We start from the raw sequence: 12,612 nt of genomic DNA, 5'->3' as shown, positions 1-12,612 counted from the left end.
TGAAAAATGTCCGTTAATTCAGCTTTAAGTAGTTACTACGCACTGCTTGCACACTGCTTGCCGTGACTGCCAGGTGCCAAGTGCAACAGTTGCGCATCACTGGCAGAGTTGCACACAGTTATCGATAAGTGATTGATTTGTTGCAATGCCGAAGGGCGGGAAAGAAGAGGCGATTCTAGTTAATTTAAACAAATTAAAACCAAATTAGTTGTGACATTAATGATTTATTTTTGTACTTGTTGCTGTTGTCGTGGCAGAGAGGCGTACCGATTCGATAACATGACAGCGATGACGTCACGCGCCACGCAGCTGGGACAACAACAAAAACAATTGGATTTGAACCGGCAAGAACTGAATATTTTGGCATTATTATTAAAAATTCAGTATTTCGGCATTGGCGCGGGCCAAGATACTCTCATACACGCAATTAGCGCGCACACGTACACCGCAAGTGCGAGCGAGACAGCAAGCACTTACTCATGCGAGCGGAGAAGAAAGGCAAAAACAAAATAAACCAAAAGAAAGAGAGAATTCTGCAATATCATATTCGGATGTGGATGTGATTGTTATATTTTGTTATTAGTTCAGCGACGCCACTCGTCGTCAACCGTAAACGATGTCCGAAGATGCCAAGAGTAAGTGCACCCAGTGAGCTGGCAACTAATGCCACCTTGGCCCATCCGCCAGCAATCCCATTAAAACCGATTATTTCCAGGTCCAGGACCACGCACACGGAACATCATCGAGAACCAGCTGTTCCGCCGGCAGCGTAGCCTGAAATTGGAGGCACTGCAGCGCCAGCGGACCTTGGATTCCAACGACGGAGTGGAGGGATTGGGCGCAGACGCGGAACCCTTCGACAAGGTCAGTTATCATACATTTTATGAGGTGCTCCGCAAGGTATATTTACGAGCTTTTTACCCCAAACAACAGACGCACATCGTCATTATCTTTACGGAGAAGGCCAAGCTACGGCACTGCCAGGATGTGGAGAAGATCATCCAGGAGTTTGGCATCCAGACCACGCTGGAGATCGTGGGGTAAGTAAATATAATTAACTATATAAAGTAATATATAGATATAGACAACGAATCTTACACCTTTTTTGCTTAAAAACTATCAAGAAAATGTGATTGTTTAAGTCTTATGACTTCCAAACATTTAGCACTGAATATAGAAATTTATTTATGTAACGCACAAAAACTATGAAGTCTATATTATTAACTCGTTAGCAAAAACAAAAATAATTTTATATAATCAATCAACAAAAGAAATCTTGTTGAATTACATAAATGATACAGCGAAAAAACAATTAAGTTAAAAAATCTTCAAACTGATTGCTGTTCCATATAGTCATAGTTATAGCAACATTTCTATGAAAAACATTTAAAATCTAGGACACATCAGTAAATCAAATTAAATGAGCAAACAGCAAGTGCAGTGTTTACAATGCAAAAACCAGATCTTTTGATCTCCACTTTGTTTGGAAATGAATATCGATTTTACTATTTGTTTACGAAAGTTCTTGCTTAAGTACTTCTCCAGAAATAATCAAATTCAATTTGGATTGCAGAAAAACCGAAAAGTATCTATACTTGTCGGCCAGCGTGGATACCCTGCTCCGCTTGGCCGATGCCGCCGAGCTGGAGAAGATGACCACCACGAACAGCATGCAGAAGTTCAACCACGGCTGCATCTCGGATTTCCTGCTGCCCGGAATGGGCAAGGAGCAGATCCTGCGCTACTGCGAGATTCCTGTTCTCATCAAGGACGTCATCCAGGACGGCATTAAGTCCTACGTGCAAAAGGGGTACATCGAGGATATGTTTCCCCTCCACGATATCGTAAGTTATGTATCCTGTTTATATACGTGGATATGTTACATGCTATATGTAATACATCAATCTATACACCTAGCTGTATCTCGAACGCTTCAACTGGAACCTGAAACGCACCAAGCTGCCCATTGAGGACATCCGGAACTACTTTGGCTCCAGCATAGGTCTCTATTTCGGCTTCATCGAGTTCTACACAAAGGCCCTGATCTTTCCCGCCCTTTTTGGTATACTTCAAAATGTATTCGAACTGAACATCTCGCTGGTCTGCAGTTTCTACGTAGTTTGGACCACGGTAAGTTTATTTGTCCACTTAGAAGGCGAAACAAAGTAAACTTTTGCACAATAAAAATGAATTGCTTTTACAGCTTATAAATCTAAGTATAGCAACACTTAAGTGCTCTTAAGTTGGAAACTTTTAAGTGCTATAGTAAAAATAGCTAGCATGTATGTATTTTAATCTTGCAGTTTTACAAATTTTCAAGTTCGAATAGTTTAATTATAAACCGACTAAATCATTGTCACTAAAAATAGTTAACTAAAGATTAAATAAGCAAATACTCAAGAGCTGCTAGTTAGTAAGATTTTGTTTTTCCAATCGATTTGATACTAACATATTTCAATATTTTTAGATTTTCCTCGAGTTGTGGAAGCGTAAGTGTGCCGGCTACTCGTATCGATGGGGCACCATCGAGATGAGCAGCCTGGACAAGCCGCGATCCGCTTACACGGGCCAGATGAAACCGGATCCCATCACCGGCAAGATGACACTCCACTACCCGATGCGGTACACATACCTGCAGATGTACTGCATCTCGTATCCCGTGGTGCTGGGCTGTGTGGTGGCAGCCGGCTGGTTTGCCCTCTACCAGTTCCAGATCGAAGCCGAGGTGCTGGCGGATTTTGGACCGGACTCCTGGCTGCTGTACGTGCCGGTTATTGTGCAGTCGGTGCTGATTGCGATATTTTCGTGGGCATACGAGAAGCTGGCCACATTCCTCACCAACCTGGAGAACCATCGAACTCGATCGCAGTACGATCGTCATCGGGTCAATAAGCTGATGCTTTTCGAGATCGTGAATAACTTTTTCTCGCAGTTCTATATCGCCTTCGTACTGCACGATCTGCGCCAGCTGAAGTACCAGTTGATGATGCAACTGCTGGTCTTCCAGGTGCTGTGCATTGCCCAGGAGATTGGAATACCGCTGCTGGCGGTGCTGCGCCAGAAGTACGCTGAGTTCCGGCATCGCGAGGTGGCCGAGGAGAAGCTGCGATCCATCAGTGATCTGCCGCGCTACGAGCAGTCGTTCTACGAGTCCGGACTAGATGAATATCATTCCACGTACGAGGACTACCTGCAGGTCTGCATCCAGTTTGGATTCGTGGTCCTATTTGCTGCCGTTGCCCCGTTTGCCGCCATTGGAGCTCTGATCAACAACGTCTTCGCGGTGCACATTGATATGTGGAAGCTGTGCAACATCTTCAAGCGACCATTTGCCAGGCGGGCCAAGAACATTGGCGCTTGGCAGTTGGCCTTCGAGCTGCTCTCGGTCATGTCGTTGCTGAGCAACTGCGGTCTGCTCTTTCTCCAGCCTAATGTCAAGTGAGCTATGGCGTTTACCAACCTTCTTCTTTATATTCATCCTTTCCATTCTAACAGGGACTTCTTCTCGCACTGGCTGCCATCGGTGCCGGATCTTTCGTTCGTGATCTTCGAGCACTTGCTGCTGGGCCTAAAGTTCCTCATCCACAAGGTTATCCACGAGAGGCCGCGCTGGGTGCGCATCGGACTGCTGAAGGCGGACTTCGAAACCAGCCAGGCTCTCAAGCAACTCAAGTGGGTGTAAACATGCCAATGCGGAAGTAACTAGCTAACGAACTTTTTTACTTGCAGGAAATTCAAGGCGGAGGCCAACAAGATGGCCTGATGGGCCACGAGATCGCCGGATCTCCCATTCTACTCGTTTTGGTGCTAATGAAACCAGTCCATTTTAAATGTTATTATTTATAAACATACGACTAATCGCTTTTACCGTGAATGTTTGAGACCAACGGAAATAAGGTGCCTTAAACCTAAAACTCATATAAATACGTCCACAAATTACTTAAGATACTGTTTTTTTGTCTGGCCGGGATTAGCGTGATTATCGTGCGCCTCGAAAGTGCCGGAACGCCAAGTAAGCGTCCAGGGCATGCAAAATTCCCGCCGCATAGCCCATGTACTGAAAATTAAAGAATTAAAAGGATTGTTGTCTTTAGATGAATTAATAGCACTCACGTAACAGGCAGTCATGGCCGGATATGCCCAGAATCCGGGTCGCACCAGAAACTGCGGATGCAGCCACACCACGCAGGCGAAACCCATGTAACTGGATGAGCTGAAGTACATGCAGCTGGCGAGGCCATTGAACAAGGTCTCCTGGAATAGGAGCAAAAACCATATCGTATATAAATAAATGTATAAAATGTTTAAGTTAGAAATAATCTATTGAGGAAAGCTGTAAGTCAACCTACGAAAAGTGACTGGCGGATGAGGCTGTAGGATTTGTCGGAGAAGGCGTAGCACAGCAGCAGGATGCCGGTGGTGGTGAAGCAGTGGCCGGTGGTGGCCAGGAAGCTGGTTAGCGCCTGGCCAATTGAATCGGCGTATGGGACGCCATAGCGGATGAGCAGTCCCTCGCAGAGCATGGCCAGGCCCAGTTGCATCAGCTTGAGGAGGCCAATCCGCGAGAGAACGAACCCAAAGTTGATGCAGGTGCAGACGCGACAGCAGCAGATCCGTATGCCCAGCGGCTGGCTCATTCCCCGAACTCCAAACGAGGCCATGGTCTGATTGCAACTGATCCCGGCGATGCAGCGACTCCGCTTTGTTGTTGAATGTTGTCGTAGCGCCAGCGCTGCTATAAATAACTTTCGAAACACATGGACCCCAAGTGGCGCATTTCCTTGCAATGTTCCAGTGATGCTGCACCAAATCCACCCCAATCTCCAGCTAAATTTAGAACAGCCATGAGCAATTTAAACAATGTGCGAAGATTTGTCTATGCGCAAGGTTACCTCCTTAAATACCCGATTTATATACTCCATATTAAAATATACATACAATTTGTATAGTTAAAATATCATTTTGTTTTTATTTGATCCATTTACCCAAGTGTTTACTGTTTCTGCCTTGAGTTTAGTTTTCGATGCCATCCAAATTCTAGTCGTTTATTCAAATCGTTCCAAAAGCGTAGAGCATTAATCTCCAAATTTAAAGGTCACTCGATTGCAACGGATCCTGCATCCAAAGTCCCACTTCCAGTATGTGCATGCCGTATCTGAATAAGCTCTTGGGTGGCGGAGATCGCCGGCAGCGTCGCACCCGTGATGGAGGCATTACCCCGCTGCCCAGCTTGGCCAATGTGACCCAGGTCTCCATGGACACCGTCAAGTCCGCCAAGTCAGCGAAGTCAGGGAAGTCGGCAAAGTCCGGCAAGTCCGCCAGTCGCCGCAGTACCAATGCCAATGTTAATCCCTCTGAGTCCAGTGTCAGCAGCATTGAGGATAATACGGAGCAGCCTCTGGCTACCGCCTCCCGAGGAGCTGTGCGCAACACTTCCGCCTCGGTGGCCACCAGTGCTGCTCCAGCAGACGAAGCGAGAGCACGACGTTCCTGGTGGGGTTATTTTGGCATGAGCAAAACCAAGAAGTCCAGCATGGAGTCGCTGTAGGATTCCAAAGATCGGGATTGAAGCGAATTGCCACCAATGGGAAATACATTCAATGGGTACGAATGGTCATCGAATTCGGGTTGGAGTCTCTTATGAACTAATCAAAAATCTATTGCTTATTCGGTTTCAAGATAAAAGTTGAATTAAAATTTTTATTTTCGAACCTCTGGACCAAAAAGTCCTAAAGTTTTTATATGGGATCTGCTATTATACCATTTTAATCGTATTCAGAACTAAAAAAATATTTATTGAGTTAATGATCCGGATGGCAGGTATTTTCCGATTTTCCGAATTTCCTCTGTTCCGCTTTTCCGACCGACAACAACGACGACGACCAGTTCGTCGAATATCTCTTTATGCTCTCGTGTTTATTTTTAAAGATATGTACATACATATATAATAATATATCAACCGATCGGGCAGAAAATGGGAAAGCTCTGTCTGCCTTTCATTGGGGCAAATGCGTCTGACGCCGCAGCAGCAAAACAACAAAAGTTTAAAATGTTAAATAGTTTAAGTAAAGAAGCAAAGGGCTGTAAATAATTCGCATCTAAAAAATCCCTTGTAAATTGTTGTTGTGTAGCAAAAAGTCAGATTGTTGACTCAATAAAAAAGTGCGACAAGTTCTCGTAATTATTTTCATTTTAAGTTTCCAAATTCACTTCCCAAAAATAAGTTGAAATCCATTTAGTCAAGAAAATAAATCGTTTTATTCTGTTTACATGTTATTCTTCATGTTCTCAAAGTTTTTAAAGAGTCAATTTGAAAGTAAAAAAAAACGCAGCGCTTCCCCGTTGTGAAAAAGAGACGTTCTGAACGTCGTTAACTGATATTGTATGTTAATCAAAATGTTGTGTTCGGGTGATGCTTCTCGAAGACTCAGTCTTGGCATTCTCTGGTACTTATGAGCTATGTTATGGCACCTAGGCGCATAACTAGTGCGTTGAACGTTCTTATACGGTGTTCTCTCTTGGACGGTACACGAAACTCATGGTTTTGGTGTCGATCATGTGCATCTTGGCCACCGTAAGCCAAGTCTGCGGTGCCGCATCGCGCAGAATCGCCACTAGGCGCTTCACCGGCAGAAAGGCCACGCAGTCCTTGTGGTCCTCTTCCGGGCATTCGTCTTCGGGAATACAAAAATTAAGGTCGTCGTTGCTTGGGACTCCCGGAACAGGGCGCTCCACGGGGATCACATCCTTCTTACTTCCCTTGTACAGCTCCCCAGTTGCACTCAACAACTCAATAACCAATCCCAGGCGGAATACACGCAGCTGTTTGGCATTGTTGCTAATGGCACGCATAACGGCATTGATCATGTTGGCCGAATTATGAATACACTTTGGGGTCAGCAGCAGATCGGTAACAGTGGGGCACATGGCAATCAAATCGGTAAAATGGCTTTCTACATCCACATTAATCAGCTCCACTTGCTTTACCCCTCCAGCATGGGAAATGCCACGCATAATGTCGTACAACGGAAAAACGGCATCGATCTGGTGCTCGTTCTCCAAGCGAATCGACCGTAGAGACTTTAAATATGGCAGCACTTTCTGTCCAAATCGATCAGTCTTCATGCCCTGGCATGAACTCAACACTAGCACCCTCAGACGCGTTAGTTTCGTCAAGAACTGGAAGTCCTCCGCGCCTAGAAAATGAACTCCACGTAAAACCAACTCGGTTAGATTCTTCAGGTTGCCCAGAGAGTGGATTGATTCAAATTTGTTTCGGCGGTCCGACAAGAAGATGTGTAACACGCGCAGTTCATATGATTGATGTCCAAGATGGCTGAGATTTAATGTGGGACTGTTGCAGACTGTCCTTAGCTCCAGCAGATGAGGCAAATGGCGAAAGACCAAAATAAGGAACTCGGCACATACTGTATCAGTGGTTAGGACGCGTAGTGCTTTTAGGACGCGCATGTTGCCAGTAGTGAGAATCTGCGGCCTTGTCAATATTGCGCCGTACATGTCCAGCTCGCGAGTGCGATGGCGGGCGAGTTCACGCAGACAGTACACCCAGTTGTTAATATGGATGCCGCAAAGATCGACTGTACGCCATACACTCCTGTCCCGACTGACCATGGCCCAAGTTTTGCAAACCCGCGCCATTATTGAACGTTCCTGGATGGGGGAGACAAATCAAAATATACGCGTTAACTTGTACTTTCATATTTTGCTATAAGCTATTAAATTTACCTTCAGGTTCAGTGTTTTCATAATGCCCATCACCACTTGACATCCGATGTTGGCATCGCCCAGGCTCGCCACCAAGTCGTTGCCCGAATTCTTATTTGAGATCGTTTCAGAGACAGTCAAACTCTGCTGGCGTGGAACCCTGTCAATTTTTGGGGAAATACATATTAAATTAGCCATTAGCTGTGGGTTTCGTAGGCCCTGGTGGTCTTCGTTTTGGAACTAAACCGACTCACACTTTCACTTGGCGACGAGGCGAATCGGCTTTGATGGCTATAGCCTTCCGTCCGCCAATCACAACAATCTCCTGTTCCTTTAAAGCGGGCTTCTGACCCAAGTTGTTATACAGATTTTGCGGCGGATGTTGACTGGGCATTTTAATTTCCTCGCTGACCTCCATCACGCTGCTGACACTTTCAATGTCATCTTCATAATTATTCTGATCCTGATGTACCGGCATCTGCTTATTTCCGCTTTCCTTCTCACTCTTTTTCATAAAGTACATACATCTCTACAAAAAATGGTATTATAAGCCATTAAAATTCGTATACCCTTTCGAATACTACCTTGCACATATTAGGCGCTATCCCAGCCGAAATCATAGGAGCCTGACAGCGCACACAAGCCCTGGTCTTCTCAGAGAATCCTCTTCCGTGAGCCCTGGACATGAAGCTACAACGTATATAAATATTGAAAAGTATAAATGATTACAATATATCTACCTTCGCTTGCGAGTGGAGCTAATAACAATCGGTGAGCCACCGGAGCTGCTGCTGGCGTTGCTAGATGTCTGAACCCGAGATTTCCCCTTCACAGCCATGGTGGAGGTCCAGCCCTCGCTCGGTGGACTTGCCCCTTTGGGCACCTTAGGCTTCGGCACTCGCTTTCCAGTTACCGCCAAGGGAGACGGCTGGGGCTGTTGGTACTTCGGTCGCACTACGTGGGACGGGGTGGCTTGACCCACACTTACTTCCTCCGATTCCGGGACCGCCTTCTGTGCGGTGTGCTCGTTGGGCACAATAAAGAAACCGTCACCGGTGCGACGCCTTGGATTCCCAGAGCTGGGTATAAAGAGATCCCGCTCGTTTTCGGATTTTTGCTTCAGAGCTGCGCAAATAACTTTAGCGGTGCAATTGTCGCCGGTGGATTCTTTCATCACTTTCTTCGTCTCCTCGACCAGCGCTCCATGGCTGCTAAAGCGCACTGTACGACGCACCTCCTCCGTCCGCGAATTGTGGTTAGTGTAAGACATGGAACGTTGTTCGAGGCGAGCGGATGTGGCTTCCCTGGCGTCCTCAAGTGCAAGTCTTTCCCAAAAAGCCTCAGCTTCCGCCTTCATCTTGGCAAACTCTTCTGGAGACAGTTTTGTGTCCATATTGGACGTGCTGAGTTTGCAGACACCTACACTCGGCGGCGATGGTACCAATGCTGCATTTGAGTTGCTCTTATTCTCGTCCACCACCTGTTTCCCGGCAGGCATGGCATGCGGCTGCTTGTCTTCGGCCGGCTCCTTTTCCTTTGCCAGCGCCTTCTTCATAACTTCATCCTAAGGGAGAGTGGGGCGACACAAGGAGGAGAAAAGGTCAATAGTTAGTAAGTTTGTGATATTCCCAATTCTTAGCAGAAGATTTTTATAAGAGTCACCACCTTGAAGTCTAAAACAGCTTGTTGCACGTTGGATGCTGTTGTACTGGAACTGGATGTTGTTGCAGTACCAGTTGCATTTGTATTCTTGCTTGTGGTTGTAGTTGTGGTGCGTTTTTTTATAATGGCTTCGAAATCAAATGTCTGTTTCGGTTCTGTTCCACGTCCTGAAGCCATTGACACCGACATATTCATGTCCGAATTGGAGGACAGAGTGGTGTCGACCGGCAATGCTAACGACTTCGGCTGCTGCGGCTGCTGCGGCTGCTGTTGCTTTTGTTGCAGCTCCTTTTGTTGATGCTGCTTCTGTTCCTGCTGCTGCTTCTGTTCCTGCTGCTGCTTCTGTTCCTGCTGGTGCTTCTGTTCCTGCTGGTGCTTTTGTTGCTGCTGCTTCTGTTCCTGCTGGTGCTTTTGTTGCTGCTGCTGCTCCTTAGACTTATTAGTGATTTGAGCTGGCTTTGTTGAACCTGCTGCTGTCTCCTCTTGCGGTTCCACTCTTGGAAAAACCTTTAGACCACTCCATGGCAGTACACGCGGCATGGCCGTCGACTATTGTCATCGTGTGCGGGTTGTGTAATTAATTGGTTGAGATTTGAGATAGGCACAGATACGATTACGTGTTGAGACATACAATAATACAGAACATACAAATAGCTGTCCGCACTCTACAGAACACACAAAAAAGAACGAGCATAGCCCTCTGTATACCAGTTACCAAGTTTGATTTGAATAAACATAGGGCATTAGCCTATAAACAATTAATGGGGTTCTCATAACCGTACGCTCTTCGGATATACGGGTTATGGAAACTTCTGGTTACGATAAATACTACAGGACAGGCTGCTACTCGACCTTTTTGCAAGATTATTTACAACATTATAAAATAGACTAGAATTACTTTCATCGTACGTTAATAAAGCAATAGGGCCCATTTAAAGTGAAAATGATTTTCCCATACGAGTTAGAGGGCAAGTAATGCCTAATGATTATACACAAAAATATATTAATTTGAAGTTCAACTGGTGTGCAGTTCATATGGGGTTAATAAATTACTTTGGAACAAAAAAAAAATAAATGTGAGTTATGTATGTATGTGTTTTTGTGCATTAGTACCGACCGAAAGGGAGATTTTAATAGCCCATGTGTGGATTGAATGTGAGTATACAGAGGGAAATTCCATAAGCTTGAACAGACAGCAGCAGGCCAGCTCCCATCCTGGACATCTCCGCCATCCCCGCTACTCACCAGCGGCTCCGCATTCGAGTTACTATCAATGTTCGATATGGGCGTTAGCTTTGGGAATTCTCCAGTCCATCCCATGAGACCTAAATCTCCCGATACACGGCGGTCACGATTACGGCGATCACGGCGTCTGCGGCGTTCAATATGACTTTTCTTCTTCATCATCTTATCAGACATATAGTTAAAACCTATTGAAGATGGAGATGGATATGTTAGATTATACCACAACTAATGATTGATGTTCTTTGCTGCTTACCACCAAAGGTTACAGCATTCGGATCCTGATCAGAATCGGAATCGTCGAAGTTCAAGTCTTTCCTGTGAGGCGAAAGAGAGCCATCGATGACACTAAGATTCCCGAACGCGGAATTGTCATTGTGCACCAGCAGGCGGTCGCGTACATTGCTTGGTCCTACTCTGGCACTCTCTCCACCAACGGAACCCTTTCCATCTGTAGCACGACGACCACCTATGCGATTTTGATTCCCGGCGAAACTGCGTCCTGCAGCTGTAGATGATCCTGATTCGGAACCAAGGCCACGACTGCCGTTATTCTGCACCCATGACTTGGTATCGCTGCTTGAGATGCGATATGAGGGCTTCCTCTCACGCGGCTTTGACGGCCCGGGATAGTCATCGGACGAGCTCATGTCGCTCTGGAATGGATGTGCAAGAAATCAAGGCTAAGTTTCTGGCTATATGTTGTATATCTCCATATAAAAGAGTACTGCTTATGACTTACAGCAGCTTTAGGCACCCTATTCAATGGAATTTTGGCTGACCTTGAAACTTTCTGCTGAAGACCAGAGTTGCCACATTTTAAAGTCGAGCGAATTTATTGTCAATAATCTATCACTAAATTTGAAAAGATGGAGCTGAAAACTATAGTCTGTTTACCAGAGTTGTCACCTTAGACCGTTTTAATACTTTACATCAAACTATAGTCTGTTTACCAGAGTTGTCACCTTAGACCGTTTTAATACTTTACATCAAGCAAACTCGGCAAAATATTGACCTAGAAACTTTTCGCTGAGACCAGAGTTGTCGCTTTGAAATTTTGCATTTTAGAGAAACTCTTGGCTGCACCACCAGAGTTGTCCGAGCTGTTTATTGTAAGGTCCTGGAACTAGCACTTTTTAAAATTTGACAAGCGAATTCTGATTTCAAGTTTTGTATTTTATTTTTTGATATTCTGACATACATATGTATATGGTTGCATGCAAGGACCTGTTTTTCTGCTCATGTCAAAGAATACGCAACATTTACGCATTTGTGTGTGTGTAACGACAAATTTCGACAAGAGCTTGCAGGTAAATCTGCACAAACACACATACATACATATACATGCATCTGCGTGCGCGGCTTCGCGGTTTGTTTTTGTTACGTTTCTGCTTTGATCGCCACCCGCTCCCTTCGCTACAATTCATAATCAATAAGAAACCTGCACGCGCACACACGCAAAAACTTAATAGCTGTTTCTTGCCGGCAGATGCACAAATTTCAGTTTTTCTTGTTTAAGTTAAATTTACTAGCACTCTTTCGAACTTTTTCACTTGGCCGTTGTGTTTATAAGTCTATGCTTTGCCGCATCTTCGGCGTATCGCGAACTTGCGCTGCAAGTGTGTGTGTGTTTGTGTGAGCGACGCTTATTAAATCAACCGCAGACTGTTCACTTAACCGAGTTAAATTGGGGAAACTCAAGAATTTTGTTTTAATTTTTTCGCTTACCTTTATAAAAGAAAAGAAAATTTCACTTAAAAAGATTACTGAACACGACGAATTTCCTCGGCAAAGTGGTTTGAGCGCACAAGCGTAGTTAACTTATCGACTTCCACTCACACAATTATGCGTTTTGATGGAAAATCTCGAAGTCGATTATCGATACTATCGAATGGGATTTGAGATTTTCTTTACACATTTTAATACCAAAGAGTAGAAAAAAATGTTTAAATACTTACCGTTTTGTGCCCGGATAAAGATCAC

At 45.0% G+C, this 12,612-nt stretch overlaps 4 protein-coding genes across 10 annotated transcripts; 2 read left to right on the top strand and 2 right to left on the bottom strand.

The window, feature by feature from the left end:
- The first annotated feature begins 136 nt into the window (after window positions 1-136).
- LOC6525565 (anoctamin-10) lies at window positions 137-3,944 on the top strand. Its single transcript, XM_002101364.4, has 8 exons — window positions 137-635; window positions 716-864; window positions 934-1,040; window positions 1,574-1,844; window positions 1,918-2,130; window positions 2,468-3,438; window positions 3,496-3,672; window positions 3,730-3,944. The coding sequence occupies exons 1-8, from the start codon at window positions 617-619 to the stop codon at window positions 3,761-3,763; spliced, it is 1,941 nt and encodes a 646-aa protein (XP_002101400.1). The 5' UTR covers window positions 137-616; the 3' UTR covers window positions 3,764-3,944.
- LOC6525564 (protein singles bar) lies at window positions 3,825-4,924 on the bottom strand. 2 transcript variants are annotated; one of them, XM_002101363.4, is made up of 3 exons: window positions 4,350-4,924; window positions 4,114-4,254; window positions 3,825-4,057 (listed from the first exon to the last, which is right to left on the bottom strand). In XM_002101363.4, the coding sequence occupies exons 1-3, from the start codon at window positions 4,659-4,661 to the stop codon at window positions 3,980-3,982; spliced, it is 531 nt and encodes a 176-aa protein (XP_002101399.1). In that variant the 5' UTR covers window positions 4,662-4,924; the 3' UTR covers window positions 3,825-3,979. The 2 variants fall into 2 exon arrangements, with proteins under 2 accessions (XP_002101399.1, XP_015046366.1); XM_015190880.3 differs by having other exon boundaries at window positions 3,825-4,254; window positions 4,350-4,923.
- An 80-nt stretch (window positions 4,925-5,004) lies between these two features.
- On the top strand, window positions 5,005-5,711 carry LOC6525563. Its single transcript, XM_002101362.4, has one exon. The coding sequence runs from the start codon at window positions 5,141-5,143 to the stop codon at window positions 5,546-5,548; it is 408 nt and encodes a 135-aa protein (XP_002101398.1). The 5' UTR covers window positions 5,005-5,140; the 3' UTR covers window positions 5,549-5,711.
- A 523-nt stretch (window positions 5,712-6,234) lies between these two features.
- Window positions 6,235-12,494, bottom strand: LOC6525562. 6 transcript variants are annotated; one of them, XM_039377628.1, is made up of 9 exons: window positions 12,358-12,494; window positions 10,886-11,285; window positions 10,633-10,817; window positions 9,391-9,936; window positions 8,466-9,289; window positions 8,310-8,415; window positions 7,980-8,254; window positions 7,747-7,885; window positions 6,235-7,671 (listed from the first exon to the last, which is right to left on the bottom strand). In XM_039377628.1, exons 2-9 carry the CDS (start codon window positions 11,277-11,279, stop codon window positions 6,502-6,504), a joined length of 3,639 nt encoding a protein of 1,212 aa, XP_039233562.1. In that variant the 5' UTR covers window positions 11,280-11,285; window positions 12,358-12,494; the 3' UTR covers window positions 6,235-6,501. The 6 variants fall into 6 exon arrangements, with proteins under 6 accessions (XP_039233562.1, XP_039233560.1, XP_039233561.1 ...); XM_039377626.1 differs by lacking the exon at window positions 12,358-12,494 and adding an exon at window positions 11,412-11,462; XM_039377627.1 differs by lacking the exon at window positions 12,358-12,494 and adding an exon at window positions 11,412-11,462 and having other exon boundaries at window positions 8,310-8,403.
- Between the last annotated feature and the right edge of the window lie 118 nt (window positions 12,495-12,612).

This window comes from Drosophila yakuba, chromosome X (assembly GCF_016746365.2).
Source record: "Drosophila yakuba strain Tai18E2 chromosome X, Prin_Dyak_Tai18E2_2.1, whole genome shotgun sequence".
Taxonomy (NCBI): Eukaryota; Metazoa; Arthropoda; class Insecta; order Diptera; family Drosophilidae; genus Drosophila; species Drosophila yakuba.
Note: the sequence above shows the minus strand (reverse complement) of the source record. Positions and strands in the feature narration are given on the sequence as shown.

Coding starts and splice junctions, on each gene's coding strand:
- LOC6525563 (XM_002101362.4), top strand. CDS start 5,141: ATGTGCATGCCGTATCTGAATAAGCTCTTGGGTGGCGGAGATCGCCGG.
- LOC6525565 (XM_002101364.4), top strand. Junction 2,131..2,467: donor TCTACGTAGTTTGGACCACG/GTAAGTTTATTT, acceptor CAATATTTTTAG/ATTTTCCTCGAGTTGTGGAA. Junction 3,673..3,729: donor CAGGCTCTCAAGCAACTCAA/GTGGGTGTAAAC, acceptor TTTTACTTGCAG/GAAATTCAAGGCGGAGGCCA.
- LOC6525562 (XM_039377626.1), bottom strand. CDS start 11,447: ATGTGGCAACTCTGGTCTTCAGCAGAAAGTTTCAAG. Junction 10,818..10,885: donor GAATGCTGTAACCTTTGGTG/GTAAGCAGCAAA, acceptor CATCTTCAATAG/GTTTTAACTATATGTCTGAT. Junction 8,255..8,309: donor TAGCGCCTAATATGTGCAAG/GTAGTATTCGAA, acceptor CATTTTTTGTAG/AGATGTATGTACTTTATGAA.
- LOC6525564 (XM_015190880.3), bottom strand. CDS start 4,661: ATGGCCTCGTTTGGAGTTCGGGGAATGAGCCAGCCGCTGGGCATACGG. Junction 4,255..4,349: donor TCATCCGCCAGTCACTTTTC/GTAGGTTGACTT, acceptor CTCCTATTCCAG/GAGACCTTGTTCAATGGCCT.